This window comes from Solanum stenotomum, chromosome 9 (genome assembly GCF_019186545.1).
Source record: "Solanum stenotomum isolate F172 chromosome 9, ASM1918654v1, whole genome shotgun sequence".
NCBI classification, from domain to species: domain Eukaryota; kingdom Viridiplantae; phylum Streptophyta; class Magnoliopsida; order Solanales; family Solanaceae; genus Solanum; species Solanum stenotomum.
Window position 1 is genome coordinate 56742488 of NC_064290.1, and position 16198 is coordinate 56758685.

The window sequence follows — 16198 nt, forward strand, 5'->3', positions numbered from 1 at the left end:
TTAAATATGTGGTCCATGAAGTTTTATGCAATGTGATCAATGGATTTGGCTCCCCTCCAGTAAGTGATCCGTCCAGTTTCTCCATTACCCTTTTAATATTTTGACATGTGTCATACAAAGAATCTAATGGCTCAGATTTTTTTTTTTTTTTTTTTTCCGCAAATTTACCACTAGATAGTGTCTAGTGGCCTTTTATTAAACATAAAAATATCAATAGGGATAAGTGCAAGCAAGGGGGGCTAGGCCTTACCTTACTAATCCTAATGAAGTGTCTACTACCTAACAAGCATGAAGAAAATAAGAGCTAGAGAAAACTAAGTATTTTCTGATCACCACAGAGTTTGTAATACACTCCATGATGATATTACAAATGAGGATGCTTAAATAATGTAAAAATATGCCAATCAAGAAGAAAGTTGAGTTATCAGCCTCAAACTTTCTATTGCAAGCGCATGAATTAAAAAATATTGATTGCCCATCAAAAGTAACTTTCTAATGGCTCAGATTTATTTGGTTAACTAAAGAGTTTTACCATAGTTAACATTTTTTCCTCACATTACTTGAAAAAAAAAACTTTTCTCCCAATTTCCAAATCTTTCCAGAAGAATCATTAACTTCCTGGTTCAAATCTTTTGTTGTAGTATATGTGTATTTTTTTAAAAAAAAATTGTACCATTCATTCATTTTTTTTGCATTACTTACTCCGACTCTTTTCATTCTTCATGTGTTGAAGAATGTATTTCGATGTTTTCTTCATCATATTTAACTTTCCTCTTCCACCATTTTAACATATTCTCTCTCTTTGACTAAGTCTGATATTGAAAATTTTGATATACAAATATTAAATAATTCAATAAAATAAATGAAAATGAGTTACGAAAGAGGGATTTCAAAGAAGCTAGATTTGGGAAATACCCAGGACTTATCGCCCAAATTGTTCCGTAAAAGTGGCAAAGAAAGAACTTTTTTTAAAAAAAATAACAAATGAAAACTGAAACTATTTTTTGAGATGAAAACGTAAAAACAACGATTGGGTTGACTTGGGAAATTTCAATTAAACTTTGCGAGAGAGTAAAGGCATCAATTGAAAAATTATTAATGATAAAAAATAAAATGAATTTAATGTCCCAAATATCAATACTACAAACAACATCGAAAAATCTATTGTTGATTTGCTGCAAAAAGAATTTGAAAAAATAAACTATGGCAGAGAAGAAAAGGATTCTAAGCACAGAAAATAAGTGAGAAATATTAACTATGCTTAAACTCTTTTAGTTAACCAAATAAATCTGAGTCATTAGATTATTTGTATGACACATATATAATATTAAAGGGATAATGGAAGAACTGAACGGATCCCTTACGGAAGGGGAGCCAAATCCATGATCAATTAATTATTGTAGCAAAAGCTAATTAATGATTTAAGTAAATCACTGTGAGATATATGAAGCCAAAGAAGAAAATGAAAGGCTAAAGTGGATGTTATCTAAAATGATGAAGGATTATAAATACTTGCAAATGCATTTTCAAGGCATATTAACTCAAAAAAAATTCAAAGAATATTATTGCAACCGTTTTTAATTAGAAGTTTCGGATTTAGATTATAAAAAATAAAATTACTTTTAATATGAAGCATTTTATCTTTAAGATGTAATTTTGCAATGCGAATCTAAAGTAATTGTCCAAATTAAAAGGATAATGAATACCGAAAAAGAAATTTCAATTAAATATTTCGTGAAATATGTCATGCATACTAACACACTTATTTAGTAGCCTTTACTCGTAATTTTTAACACGGTGTGTATATATATACGCACTCTTTCAATAAATGTAAAATTTAAACTAATAATATAAATATTATAATGTATTTCATGTTAATAACTTTAAAAATTGAACTCATTAAATCTAAACTTTGATCTCGTCTATGCATAATAATTGAATATTTACATTAATTAAGTCTGAGCCATTTATCACAAAAGAATAGATGGCACATTATCAATACATGCACTCAATATTCCTTAAGATCTTAGTTTCACAATGATATGTCTTGATAAATAGATTACTTAATTAAAAAAATTACGTAATATAAAATATAATATTTGTTCAGAACTCCACATATAGAGGCACTTTTAGTACGGTTTATATGCCACTTTGATTAAAAATCATATAAACTATAGTCCTTGTGAATATAAAATTCATAAGTTGTTTGACTACTTTTTAGATGGAAATTGAAATATATATACTAAAGCTTAAGTTAGGATCAAACAACTTACTAAACATATTCAAATATATTGAATTAAATATGTATATTTAAAAATAAATAAATTCAACATCTATTTTATATACAGTACGATAATTTTAATCTTATATATACGCGTAGGGGCAAGTATGCAATTAAGGGCTACAAGAAGGGCATATTAGTTAAGAGCGATTGCATGGATTAGGGCGATTTCGTAACAATTGTGTTATCATGTCTTGATGAGTTGCTGGCAAGTTTTGTTGTAGAGTGAAAGCTAAAAATATTGGGACCCAAAATAATAAAATGAAAAAGAAATGTCAATTTTTTTAATTAAGATTTTAGTATATAATATTTATATAAAGTTTTGTCAATGTTATATTTAAGTAGTTTCAAATATATACAATAAAATATTTAATTTCCAATAAACATAATCATACTTTATAGTAAAAAAAATATAAAAAATATATATTGATCATACGATATAGCTTGCGAAAAGTCAAAAAATATACAATGACTATACAATATTGATATACACGGACTATACATTATCACATACTCAAAAAATTGAATATAACTTAACTATACATGAAATATACATAAAGTATACACTGACTATTCAATCTTAATCAACTCTAAATAATCCCAAAATTTAGATATGAAATTCTCTCGATGTTTTGAGTCTTTGATAAATAATGAAGAAACTGTTGAAACTGAAAGAAGAAACTAGCACAACAAACGGGCTCAACAATGAAATATTCGAATTAATCAGCACTCTAATATAGATATTCTATTAGAACACCGAATGAAAACAAAATAATTACTTAAGAAAAGGACAAAATAATTACTTAAGAAAACAAAATATTATAACAGTTGTTTAACTTTTATAATCATTTCAGGTGATGACTATATTATGATCAGTTTCACAATTCATAGATACAAATAAATATTTTATTTCATTTTTCGTTTCTATTTGAAGATTATATTTTTTTAAAAAGTATTATTTCCTTATCGCGAAAATAATGAAAATAAAAAAGACAAGACAAAGACAAGATAAAGGAAATTAATTATCACGGACAGGATATCAGAAAGCGAAATAAGAACTATGTTTCATGTGACTGTACCTGCATTTCGACATCATTATGAACTTAATCCAATTTTATTTGTCATTTTCCCAATTGTTCATCCTAATTCATTTTTTTATTCTTAAATTAATAGAAGAGAAAAATTCATATAAGTGATATTTATTAATTGAGGATAAATTTTAGATTTGTTATATTATTATTATTATGTTTGAGTTTTTTTTATTTATTTCGAATCATGAGAATATAAAATGAGTTTAAATGAAGAGATGAAAATTTATATAGTCGATCTTTACTTGTTTGGAATCAAGATTGTGCTTTTAAAAACTTCTTGCTCAAATGTTGCCATGTATAAAATGCCAGATTCCAATTAAATCTCTCACCCACACACAAATTCATAAAAATTAAAACGTTTTGAATTTTCTTTCAATTTTTAATTAAGTGTTTTAAATAAATTTTAAATATGAAAGAGAAATATTAGTGCCTTAAAAAACTTCTTGCTCAAATGTTGTCATATTCTATAAATAACCAGATTTCAATTAAATTTGTTACGTCTTAATTACACACCAAATTCATAAAAATTAAAACGGCTCATTTTACTCTATTATTTATTGCATTAATTTCCTATATTTTTTCTTCTTTTTTATATAATGATAACATAATAATATACTAATATTTTTTATGTATAAAAAATCGGCCCACGTAATAGTAATATATCATGCCTTTAATAATGAGTTTTAATTCTTTAATAAACCCAATAATTAATGGATAGTGAATGTCTATATTTCTTCATTTTCCCCCTTTCTATAACCCCCATATATTCAACAATATAATTACTCTTACATTTTCTTTTTGCATTAAATTTTGGGAGCAATAATCATTCAATAATATTTTTGCATATATATACTTTTTATTCATTTTCAACAATAGTGTATGTTATGCTTATTAATAACATAGTATATATGTTATGCTGATTAATAAAATAAAAGATAATAAAAAAAGAGAGGCGATTGTATAGGTATATAATTTTTTTGTCCACTTTTGATTAATTTGTTTTTGGCTAAGAATGAATGCTTTTATGATAGATATGAAAATTTTGATTAATATCTATTTGATATATTTTTTCCCCTTCTTATAACGCTACCTTATTTTTACACTGTTATCCTTTTGTTTTAAACAGAGAAAGATGCAAGTAATTGTTGCAGTGTTTCTGTTTTGACACTTATACTTATTAGTTATTTTTTTTTAACTATGGTATTAGTTTATAGATGGTGAATTACATTTGTTCATGTTTGTAGATAGAAAAATGTATAAAACGATAATAAATTAAAGTTGTTATCACGTTTAAGGACGGATGAGTTTATCAGTATTTTAATAATTAACAAGAATATCTAGAGACTAGTTAAGTTAAAATGAGTGCCACTTGGCAATGAAAAGACCAATCGTAACATGCAAGTGAAGCGGACAAAGTTTTAATATTCAATTGTAATTTTATTACACATTAGCGATAAATCAGCAATTACGAATTACCATTTTAATTTTAATTTTTTCATGATCTAAGCTAAAACTAGATTAATTAATTTTCACGTAACTTGTGATTAATCTAAGAAATTAACAACTAATTAACTTACACAAAAGTGATCACCTCATCTTTAATTAAGGTACAAGAAGAAGAAGAAAAATAAAATTAAAATTAACAATGCATGATCATATGATGCCTTCATCACCATCAACACCAACCCGAATTCGACGTAGACGGACGCAAGATGTGGTATTCTTTCCTTTATGATATTGTAATTCAGATATTTCTCAGTGTTATAGCGAAATGTTGTTAATATAACGTAAGAAAGATCGATTTCATGATTGTTATAGTGAAATGTCGTTTTATGTCAGATATTTCCCGAGCTAAGCAAATTAAATGGAGGTCATTTACTTATGGATGATCAAAACAAATACAGAACAATGTGGATTCGAACGTATTCGTCTCTATGGATGCTTATAAGCATTATAATCATACTTTACTTGGGTCATTTGTATATTTGTGCAACGGTTGTTGTGATCCAAATCATCATGACATCTGAGTTGTTCTATCTACTTAGACGAACAGATGAAGATAAGTGTCTTCCTGGATTTAGGCAACTAAATTGGTAAGAATTCCTCTGTACTTTACTATGATTTCGAGTTTCGACTACTCAAAATTGAAAAGAGATATATAACTAGAGTATGCATTTTATATTGTTCGATTCAGGTACTTTTTCTTCACTGGCATGTTGTTTGTATATGGACGTATACTCAGCCAACAACTTGTGAATACTGCAACTATTGATGAATTCTCGTATAAGTTAGTAAGCAAGGTCATAAAGTATCAGATGGTGTTTTGCTATTTTCTGTATATTGCAGGTTCGTTCATCTTCTTGAAAGTTCGATATAATATATTTTGGTTTTGATGCATCACTTGAGCCGAGGATGTTTCAGAAACATCCTCTCTACCTCCACGAGATAGGAGTAAGGTCTTTGTATACTCTACCCTCCTCATACCTCACTAGTGGGATTACACTGGATTTGTTGTTGTTGTACTTGGGATAACATATTTTCATTGGCATCCATTTGGTTCAAATATGTTTCTTTTCAATTTTCGAGTCACTCTATCATTTGTGACTTTAAGAACTTAGAAATGGAGAACAAATTGAAGAAATGACCTTAAGTCTTTGAGCATTGATACTCCTAATCGAATTGTTTGGGATTCAGAAGTGGAAGAAATCGTTTTATCTACTACTAGTGGTCAAATTGGCATACTCCAAATAACGTCCTTATTGTCATAGCTATAGATATAGGGATTTTGAGAATACGCCTCAACTTACCCTATTGTGTTTCACAAGCATTTTTAACAGGAGATGTTAAATATGTGATGCTTGTTTGTATTTGCAGGACTTGTTTGGTTCATTCTAACGTTAAAGAAGAAGACGTATAAGTATCAATTTGGTCAGTATGCGTGGACGCATATGGTTCTATTTGTGGTCTTCACACAATCCTCTTTTACTGTAGCCAACATATTTGAAGGCATTTTTTGGTAATATATAAGTTCTCAGGAAGTTAATAAATGATGATATAACAGTTTTTTACTCATGTAGAGTGCATAAACATTTGATTCTTCTGTTCCAGGTTCCTTCTTCCAGCATCACTTATCGCGATGAATGATGTAGCAGCTTATTTCTTCGGTTTTTTCTTTGGGAAGACGCCTTTGATCAAGCTGTCTCCGAAAAAGACATGGGAAGGTTTCATTGGAGGATCTATTGCCACCATGATAACAGCTTTCTTGGTCAGTGGCACCTTTTCAGGACTTCTAGTGTTTTTTTTATCTTCCTACTATTTTCTGATCAAACTGATAATGTTAGGTCTGTCCTTGTTTAGTAATATGGTATCAGAGCCAGGTCCATCCCTGTTTCTGCCCTCCATGTTATTTGTTCAAGCTCCTGTTGGTGGTCTGGGCATGTGGGGTGTCTTAGAGTGCGTTAGAGTCCTACATTGGTCGGAAAATGGGCTAGTGATCTCCTTATACTGACTTGAGTAGTCCTCCCCTCATGAGCTAGCTTTTGACGTTGAATTAGGCATAAGGTCCATATCTTAACGTATCCAATACTTAATGTAGCTTTTGGCATTGATTGTATTGCATGCATTAGGTGGTCTATCATATACAGCTTGTTACTTGATCTTCCCTCATCTCTTTAGACAGAAAATTGTAATGTGAAGTATACTGTAACAAAATGTAAGTTTTGTATAATTGAAATTTTCAGCTTCTATGCAGTTTGCAAATGTCCTTGGTCGTTTCCAATGGTTGACATGTCCAAGAAAGGTGAGATATTTTATGTAAGTTAAAGAAAGATATCGAGTATGATTCTCGATGATTACTAATCTAACAAAGCAAATACAGGATCTATCGACTGGTTGGCTTCAGTGTGATCCTGGTCCTCTATTCAAACCAGAATACTATTCCATAGCTGGATTGACTCGATGGGTGAGTCTGCATCCGGGATGTTTATTGCTTTTCTGTGTAAACTATGATCTTGCTTTTCCGGGATGTATATTAACTAAAGTTGTCCCCTCTCTCATCGCGAAATTAAAAGTATAAAACTGTTCTTTCAGCCTCAAAACTCATGGTATAGATCATCCTAATGGTAAATTGAAAAGAATGAATCCTCTGCAACTGTTTTGACAGTTCTTTCTACTAAGTATATGTGGTCTTTCTTACTTGCTGAGTTTTAAGTTTGATCAAATATTTTGTTCGATTCATATTATCAACAACAACAACATTAAGTCTCAAACAAGTTGAGATCAGCTATATGAATCTTCATTGTTTCATTTAAGCTCAACTCATGTCAACATTCATCTAGAACTAAGCAAATGTCGTAAACTTCCTCAGCACTCTACATTTTACTTGAAATTGCTCTGTTGCTTACAGAACTTACAGACTCATTATCATTTAGTGAAATCTTACAGTTCCCTCTGAAGGAGATATCGATACTTCCTGTGCAATGGCATGCTTTATGCTTGGGTTTATTTGCATCCATAATCGCTCCGTTTGGGGGATTTTTTGCTAGTGGATTCAAGAGAGCCTTTAAGATCAAGGTCTGTACAGCTTCTAATGGAAACTGAATGTTATTTTTGTACATTTTAGTCATTCATTTCCTTCATTTACATGGAATCGTCCAGGATTTTGGCTATTACATTCCTGGACATGGCGGCTTCACTGATAGGATGGATTGCCAGGTAATACTCAAGAAGCAGATAAAATACTTGATTGTTCTTGTTTTGAGACCAAAATGGTTCCTATTATGTGAAGGTCAACAGTGTAAGATAAGCTAAGGTTGTGTTATATATGTGCAGATGGTGATGGCCATTTTTGTCTACATTTACTATCAGTCATTTGTTCCTCAAGACTACTCTATTGACATGATTTTAGATCAGGTACTTGCTGATTCTACAATCAACAGCAGTGTGTTGTCTTGTTGTCCGTTTATATTAGTAGTCACAGTATTGCTCCTGTTGTTTCTTGTACTTCCATTACTTCTTTTTCGAGACTGCTTTTGGATTGTTTTTCCTTGAGCCGAGGGACTCTCGAAAACAACCTCACTACCTCCTAAGGTAGGGGTAAGATCCAGATACACACTACCCTCTCCAGACCCCACTTGTGTGATTATGGAATTACACCGAATATGTTGTTGTGCATAAGTAAGCTAACTGATTAACTTGTTTGCTGCAGATAGTAAGGAATCTCAGCTTTGAGGATCAGAAAACACTTTACTATAGGCTGGGTCAGATATTTAGGCAGAGGCAGATGAAAAATTATTGAACAGTGTTATCAACTTTGCACAAAGTATTTTTTTTTTATTGGTTGAGATCATATGAGGGGTGTCCCTTTCTTGCACATTTTCTCTTCTTAAACTCATTCTCAGAGAAAGTTTTGCACCAAATTACTATGCTTACTTGCCAAGATCAACCTTAAATAATATAAGGTGCTTTAAATACTGACAAACACAGTGATGACTTGAGAAGAAACTTAAAAAGATTTTATTAACCAAAAAGAAGGAATAAATTGCTTAATCTCATAATCTAGGCAAGCATAAACACACTCAGACTAGGTAACAGAAGGTTTGAATTAAAAATGAATTGGTTAAAGTGTATACAAATAAACAGCTCTTGAGTGCCTCTCAAATAAGTGTAGTTTCAGTTCACCAACTTTAAAAAGGCGACGATTCATCATCCTGGATATTGAATTTGAAGATCAAAAAAGATGCTCAAGATTTTGCAGAGCTGCTTCAGCTCGAGCCAACAATCGTGCAGCAATATAAGTTCTGCAAAATTGATACTGCTGAAACTTGCTTGAAGCATTTATCACATCAGTTGCTGAAATTCTTTGAGTAATTTGGGAACACCAACGTTGACGGAGTTCTCAGAAGCATCAACATAAGTTGAAACTTATCAGTGAACATTGAACATTTCTGTCTTTTCACCTAGTTATGTACTGAATCTCTGCATTTTCCCTTAGCCATTCAAGTACTTTAGCCCCTTCAAGTACCTCTTGTACCTGGCCAACATTGAGGGACCATCAGACTATATGAACAAACACGAGACTTGCTTAACTGACACAATTTTTGGTAAAGACAGTTTCCGCATTTCTATTATGATTAAGTCGCTTGAGGTTCTCCGGTCAATTACATTTAACAGGTTATTGTCAGAATGATTCAGTTAAATACCAACCTGTAGCTTAACTCGGTCCTCGTCGTACTCCTGTTGATGCTGTTGGAATTCTTGAATTGAGTTCTGAACCTCCTTCACTAGCTCCTCTGTTGAAAACTGCAAAGTCCAGTAAATGAATAATGATCAGAAAAGGTAAGCTGCATTGTCCATGCCGAAGTATTTGAACCTTTCTCATGGCTACTCACGGTAAAATGAGGATATCATTACTAGAGAGCTAATTTACTTTTCAATGCTCACAGTACTTGGTCAAAGTAAAATGAATTTCCTTCCTATTTCTTTCATTGTTTTGACTAATTCATACGTAACCAACCACTTAAACAACTACTGTAAAACTGTAATAACTCTTCAAATCTTTAGACAGGCAAAAAAAGAAGGGGGGGGGGGGGNGGGGGGGGATACTGAGATCCTAGAAATTAACAAAAACTTAAAAGAAATATAATATTGGAGTTCTGATAGGTGGATCACATAAAGATGAAGAAACGTACCTGCAAATTTTCACGTGTAAATATGTCACCAACAGCTAAATTTTGTTTTATGATACTTATTATATTTTCTTTTTGTGTCTCAAGGAACTCATTCACGGCCCTTGGGCTTGATAACGATGCCAGCTGCTGTTCGTTCAGTTTCATATTTGCCTAAACAAAGATAATGATTAATTAGAGCATGCATAGAAGTTCATAAACGGAGAGATAACTGAGTGGCAAATGCTGGTGTGACCTGCAGTTGTAAAAGTTGAGCTCCATAGAGTTGTCTTCCTTGCTCTTGGAAAAGAGATTGAGGAATATCAACTTCAACCATCTAGGAAGTAAGAGAAGATACCATAAACTCATAATAAAAAGTTCAACAAACAATAGTCCAATACATGTACAGAAATAGTCACCAAACTTATGGTATATGCATGAGTGCGAGTCTGTGGCATCACAACATTATAATATGTCAAACAATAACATTCTTTTAGTAGTGAGTAGAACAACTGGTACCAATAAACCTAAGTGATTCTCACTAATTGGGGTAGAAAAGTTGCTCGACGAATTTTGTTACATAGGAAGTGGATAGTGTGTTTATATGGTCATAAGCCCATAATCACAAGTTTAGGGGAAAAATCAGCTTGTGTGATTCGCAAGAATGAGCTGATGAGAAGAAATTTATCAATTAAGCAACACAAGGTCGGTATGGCTTCCGTGTTCGTATTTGGTAAATGCGGCTGCTTAATAGAAAAAAGGAAATGGAAAGAAACCTTGTATAGCTGGTCAAGGATGGCATTATCAGTTGCTTGGTCTTTAGCTGCCTGTTCAACTTCAAGACATCTTTGTAGCAACGCTTGCTTGACCTGCAAATTATGCATCAGGAAATTTCCTCAACTACAATGTAATTCGGGAAAATAAATTGTTTTCCTGTAACTCTGCACGTATGAGAAAAATAGAAGTCCTCACCTCCTCAATGGAGCTGCATCCTGGGAGAAGCTTTTCAGCAATCGAGTCATTCAACTCGGGCAAATCTCTGTAGAACAGTTCCTTACATGCAACCTGATAAGTAAAACAGAAGGAAGGACTTGAACTGAGAAGCTCAATACACCTAATTGGCAAAAAACTTGGAATGATCTCAGAAAACCTTATGATCAATCAGCCTTAAAGTGATCGAGGAAGTTGGAATTTTTTCAACTGACCATTAAGATTATGCAATACTTCTCTATAGAAACCGCCAACTAAATTGTTTGAGGAACATAAGTCGATTTTGGCAGTCACCTACTTCTTTGCAGAGATAGTGGATAAAACACCTTCTTCTTTTTTTTCTGGGGTAATTATTAGCAGCTGCCACTAGGAGTGGTTTAGCATTTCAGAGATTTATACATTTCGGGATATATAGAGAGCGTCTACTGCTTTTTATTTTATTAGAATAACATTGGCATGAAATGAGTTTTCATGGAGTAACATAGTCAGAGAGGATTTCGTAAAGCCAACTCTAAACATTGGGCAGCTAGACAGGTTGACTTCACTTGAATTCTTTATCAGGTAGCGTAGGAACTCACAGTGAATTGAGCATGAACACCACGAAGATCTTCTTGTTTCCATGAGTCTGGAAATACCAAAGGGAATGACTTCGTTTCACCTGGTTTAATACCAATAATTGAGTCACGAAATCCGGGAAGGACATTATCTCCATCTTCTGTATCAAAATTGAAACCTGAACCATAGACACAGATACAATCAGCTCAAACACTTAAGAGAAGCAACTTATGTAATCAAACATTCGAGCAATTGGAACTTGAAAAACTTCAGTCATATAGTTTACAGAAGTAACTAAAAACCTACTTGGGAGACAGTAATTTCATTACAAATAATCTATCAGAGAAATAACAGACCTTTACTCTCTGCAGCTGGTATGGTTTTAGCGTCTGATCCATCTTGCTCAATCGTAGTTGCTGATATATCAATCACTGTGACATCGCCAACCTGGAATTTGTTTGGATACTTACGATAAGCTACTATGCACAAAAGAAAATCCATCTCAACTACTTATGTTTGTCCGAGGGACTTAAATCTCCAAAGTTTATGTCAAATGCACATAAATTGGACAAAGCAACAGTACCGACATGATCAATACTCTGTAAATGAGTAAGCTAGGAAGGAGACAGTAAAGAGTTGTAAAAATTGCATATGATTTTGTTAACTCTTTAGCAAATTAGACATGATGGCTTTTTTTTCATAAATCATTTTTAGCACGTTCAATGTATAATCTAGACACTTAATTAGTAAGGAAGCAGAGACAAGTTATATTGCTCGGACTCTTCAAAAATGTCAACCGGTTCGTTTTGGATTCTCCAAAGAAGTGTATTTTTGGAGAATCTGACACGAGCGCAGCGTAAAAAATGAAGAGTTTGTGCAACTTAGGAGAAAAGAGTTAAGTAAACTCAATCGCAGACTCTTCAGATGCTTTCAAGAAGCTACCTGACTCGTCTGAGCCTCTGAAGAACTAATAGTTACCTGTAAACCCCTATCAGTAACAATTTTCAATGCACCCAGAGACTTGTGACGCCGTATCAACTCTTTTTCTGAAGCTCTTTGAGCATCTATATCGCTGTCAAGCTCAACAACCACCTTAATATTCTTGTATGCATCGTCAGGTTTCCACTTGATTTCAGGAGCCACATCAACAACCACATCATACCTATAATCACCATTACTAACAGGTCAAGAATTGCCTTGTTTTCATGACCATAGGCCACAGCAGATATGATATGTCAAGTTGACCAGTATCTGAATGTGACATGTCTTCCCAAAGGCCGTCCACCTGTACTAGTATGCTTCCGTCCCAATTTATGTAGCATCGTTTGACTTGACACAAAGTTTAAAAAAGAAAGGAAGATTTTTGAAATTTGTGATTTAAAACACTCCTTGACCATTTGTGTGGCTATAAATCATTTCATTAAAGGTAAAGGGAATTTTAAAGTTAAATTATTTCTAATTATAGTAAGGAGACATTCTTTTTGGGACAAACTAAAAAGGAAAATGTGCCACATGGGGCGGAGGGAGTATTTAACTAGATCAAACTCTTCCCACCTTTCAATTTTAAAGCTCATTTCATAGGAACTAGAAACTCTAGATCATGAAACACTCAAGTTTAGCAGCCGTGGAAAATAAAGTTACCAATGATCTTCACTTTTGAGTGTTTAACAAACCTCAAGCAATTCAGAGACAGATAAGTCTTTTCCATGTCTTCAAATTTGGTCACAATGCGGATGGAGTCTTCATATGCGTTTCGGGTAACCTACAGTTTAACAGCATCCATGCATCAGACTTAGCAAACCAAGAAAATGGAAAGCTCGTTAGAACAATATAAATTCCCTATTATTATTCACAAGCAATCAAATATTTGCAAAGCAAGATACAAACTACATCCTAGAACCGCCAAAACTGTATTAACAGACACTACTTTGGCCCTGCATTGTATTTATTTTTCTTGACTCCAACATTAGTGAGATACAGAGGTCCTAAAAGCTACAGGTACACAAGCGTTTGACAGGATGTGACTACTGACTAGTAACAAATCCAAACCTCAAATTTGTAACAACAGTTCGAGAAGCTTAAACTATTACAAGATTAATCAATGGTAGAAGTAGTATGACGCACCGAAGACATGGCATGTGGAAGTGTTCTTTTCAGAATAGCTTCAACTACAGCGTTTTGAATATTTTGCTTCCCGACAAAGCCAACAAGGATATCTTCTGGAACATTCTTCCCTGGACGAAATCCAGGAACCTGAACATGTAAAACAGATAGTATGACCAAATACTTCAATTCCTCTCAATAACAGCTGTGAATTTAGAATTTAGAGATGGAATAGATGGTCAAGAAGAAATTTAGCGAAAAAGGAAGACACTTTGCCAGTATTTAACATGGAAATTCAAGTCATACTCAATAAAATGATATGAATCATAGAAAATCAGAATGATATCCAGTATAAGAAAAAAAAATCAACTTAAATGTAATAACATTTATGAACAATCATAAGGTCATAGTCTTCTCCTCAAGGCAATAAATTAGCTTAAAATAGAATGTAGCTATCCAAGTTGTTGGCAACAATAATAAATTAGAAAAGGTTCTCGTTTATCACCTTTGAACGTCTCATGAACTCTTTTATGACTTTTTTGTAGCAATCCTCACATACAACAGTTGGAACTTCTACAGTCAATCTGATCTGTTAAAAAGAAAATAAATGAAGTTATATGATGGACATGATAATGACACTCTTGTTCGAGAAATTGAAGCAACAGAATGTTAGCCTTCAATCCTTTGGATACTTCAATTACTATAGATAGGATCAAGCTACAGTTGATGTATTTGGTACACTTTCTAATGCATCCTCCAAAGCTTAATTGGATTAAATCAACTCAATATTTTAAAATTAAAATTTCAATATCCAAAAATTATACGAGAAGTACTATATAAGTTGCAATTCTACTCAAATACAGTTCAACACATTGATCAAAGTTCATATAGTTTGAATATCAAAAAGCAAAAAATGACACATAAACTAGGACGGAGCGAATGAGTATGAAAAAACAAACCTTTGTGAAGAATTAAACCATGTGATTTAAAAAGAAAGCAAGAAAGATAAAGAAAGCCAAATGATGTACCCTTGTTAGGGACGAAACCAAAATTTGAAGCTTATGTATTCAAGATTCTAGTTCTTTTTTAAGTTACTGAATTCAAAATCAATAATTTATACATATTCAATAAATTTCTTAAGACAAATATAGAATTTGAACCAAGCTATTGAGTTAGGCCGAATCCATAATCATACTCTAGCTCCAACCATGCTGAGTTGTCACTATGTTAGCCTAAAAATCAAATCTTTATGAAGAATTATTTCGAGCTCATCGCACTGCACTTGCCTAGTGCAATTTACCTCTCTCATGTGATTTGCGAGTTATTACACTGGAGCGGGGTTAACCCTAAGAAGGAAACCAAATAACTTACCCTTGAATTTGGTTCCTGTGTCTCAGTAACATGAAGATCAGCTGGAAGTTTATCTTCAACAGTTTCAACAACACCAGAAGCTGCTGCTGCTGCCGCCACCGCCACCAATCGAGCTGAAGCCAGCTGGTGCACTGGGAGCTGTTGTTGAAGGAAGGAGGAGGAGAATTGGCGGGAAGATGAATTGGGTTTTTGTTTAAGCAAGAATTTATCATTGGGTTGAAAGAATTGAGCTTTTGTAGAATTTGATGGAAATGAGAGAATTGAAGGATTCAATTGGATGGAAATTGGAGTCGCCATTTTTATTTTTCAGTTCTAAGCAGAAATGCAGAAGTGATGAAGATAACACTACTGCTCTTTGTGTCTCTCTCTCCTAGAAGCAATTTTCAATATAGGATAAGGTAAGAATTTATAACATTAGAAATGATAATTACATGATTCATATTATTTCTTAGCAAAAAAAAATATATATAATCTTTATGAAAATGGAAAATTAGGGGAGTTGATTTTATTGTAGTTTACAAACTTATTTTTAATTTTATGAGAAATTTCTATTTTCACATAAAAAGATATAAGAAATTTTGTTCATTAATTATATTCTATTTTTTTTTTTTGACAAGAAATTTGAGGGCGAAAATAAAATGTGGTAGTTGAATATGGACAAAGTTTCAAGGAGGAAATATTTTTACCCATAAAATGTTGAATATTGTTAATAATATGATTTTTCAAAAAAAAAATTATGCGGAATTGAGTTAAAACAAAACTATAAGATCATGTTAAGTATATTTTTCATCAATGTAACCTAACACAATAAAACATACTAGTTGGATTGAATCCAATAATTTTGTTTTGGTCCAAAACATTTCTAGTATAAGTTTGTTTCTTCTAGTTAGTCTCGACTAATATGAATAGAAAGAATGTTTCTTGCTTGTTTAATAAAGTTAAATTTTAGTCACAAAAATGAAATGACTTTGCTAGAGCACCTTTATATATGTATGAATAATAAAATTTTAAACCCATTTAAATCCATTACTAATCCTCAAAAGTAAAAATCGATCATTTCTAAACTTGTAAAGTTTAAAATAGGGATAAGAGTCTGAAAAATATCCCAACTTTGATCGGATTTGCTGTTGCGAACTAAACTT

At 32.4% G+C, this 16198-nt stretch overlaps 2 protein-coding genes across 2 annotated transcripts; one reads left to right on the forward strand and one right to left on the reverse strand.

The window, feature by feature from the left end:
- The first annotated feature begins 5017 nt into the window (after positions 1-5017).
- Positions 5018-8705, forward strand: LOC125876553 (phosphatidate cytidylyltransferase 1). Its single transcript, XM_049557763.1, has 11 exons — positions 5018-5089; positions 5212-5465; positions 5567-5718; positions 6247-6388; positions 6481-6637; positions 7124-7171; positions 7250-7333; positions 7816-7944; positions 8029-8085; positions 8203-8283; positions 8579-8705. The coding sequence occupies exons 1-11, from the start codon at positions 5018-5020 to the stop codon at positions 8666-8668; spliced, it is 1266 nt and encodes a 421-aa protein (XP_049413720.1). The 3' UTR covers positions 8669-8705.
- Positions 8706-8974: 269 nt separating this feature from the next.
- On the reverse strand, positions 8975-15435 carry LOC125876611 (trigger factor-like protein TIG, Chloroplastic). The gene is made up of 13 exons (XM_049557831.1): positions 15057-15435; positions 14191-14274; positions 13707-13835; positions 13256-13344; positions 12561-12744; positions 11939-12029; positions 11606-11760; positions 11010-11102; positions 10814-10906; positions 10294-10374; positions 10062-10211; positions 9577-9672; positions 8975-9403 (listed from the first exon to the last, which is right to left on the reverse strand). Exons 1-13 carry the CDS (start codon positions 15351-15353, stop codon positions 9326-9328), a joined length of 1620 nt encoding a protein of 539 aa, XP_049413788.1. The 5' UTR covers positions 15354-15435; the 3' UTR covers positions 8975-9325.
- Positions 15436-16198: the final 763 nt, after the last annotated feature.

Coding starts and splice junctions, on each gene's coding strand:
- LOC125876553 (XM_049557763.1), top strand. CDS start 5,018: ATGCATGATCATATGATGCCTTCATCACCATCAACACCAACCCGAATT. Junction 6,389..6,480: donor ATATTTGAAGGCATTTTTTG/GTAATATATAAG, acceptor CTTCTGTTCCAG/GTTCCTTCTTCCAGCATCAC. Junction 6,638..7,123: donor CCATGATAACAGCTTTCTTG/GTCAGTGGCACC, acceptor GCTTCTATGCAG/TTTGCAAATGTCCTTGGTCG.
- LOC125876611 (XM_049557831.1), bottom strand. CDS start 15,353: ATGGCGACTCCAATTTCCATCCAATTGAATCCTTCAATTCTCTCATTT. Junction 12,745..13,255: donor CTGTCTCTGAATTGCTTGAG/GTTTGTTAAACA, acceptor TGGTGATTATAG/GTATGATGTGGTTGTTGATG. Junction 10,907..11,009: donor GATGCAGCTCCATTGAGGAG/GTGAGGACTTCT, acceptor CATAATTTGCAG/GTCAAGCAAGCGTTGCTACA.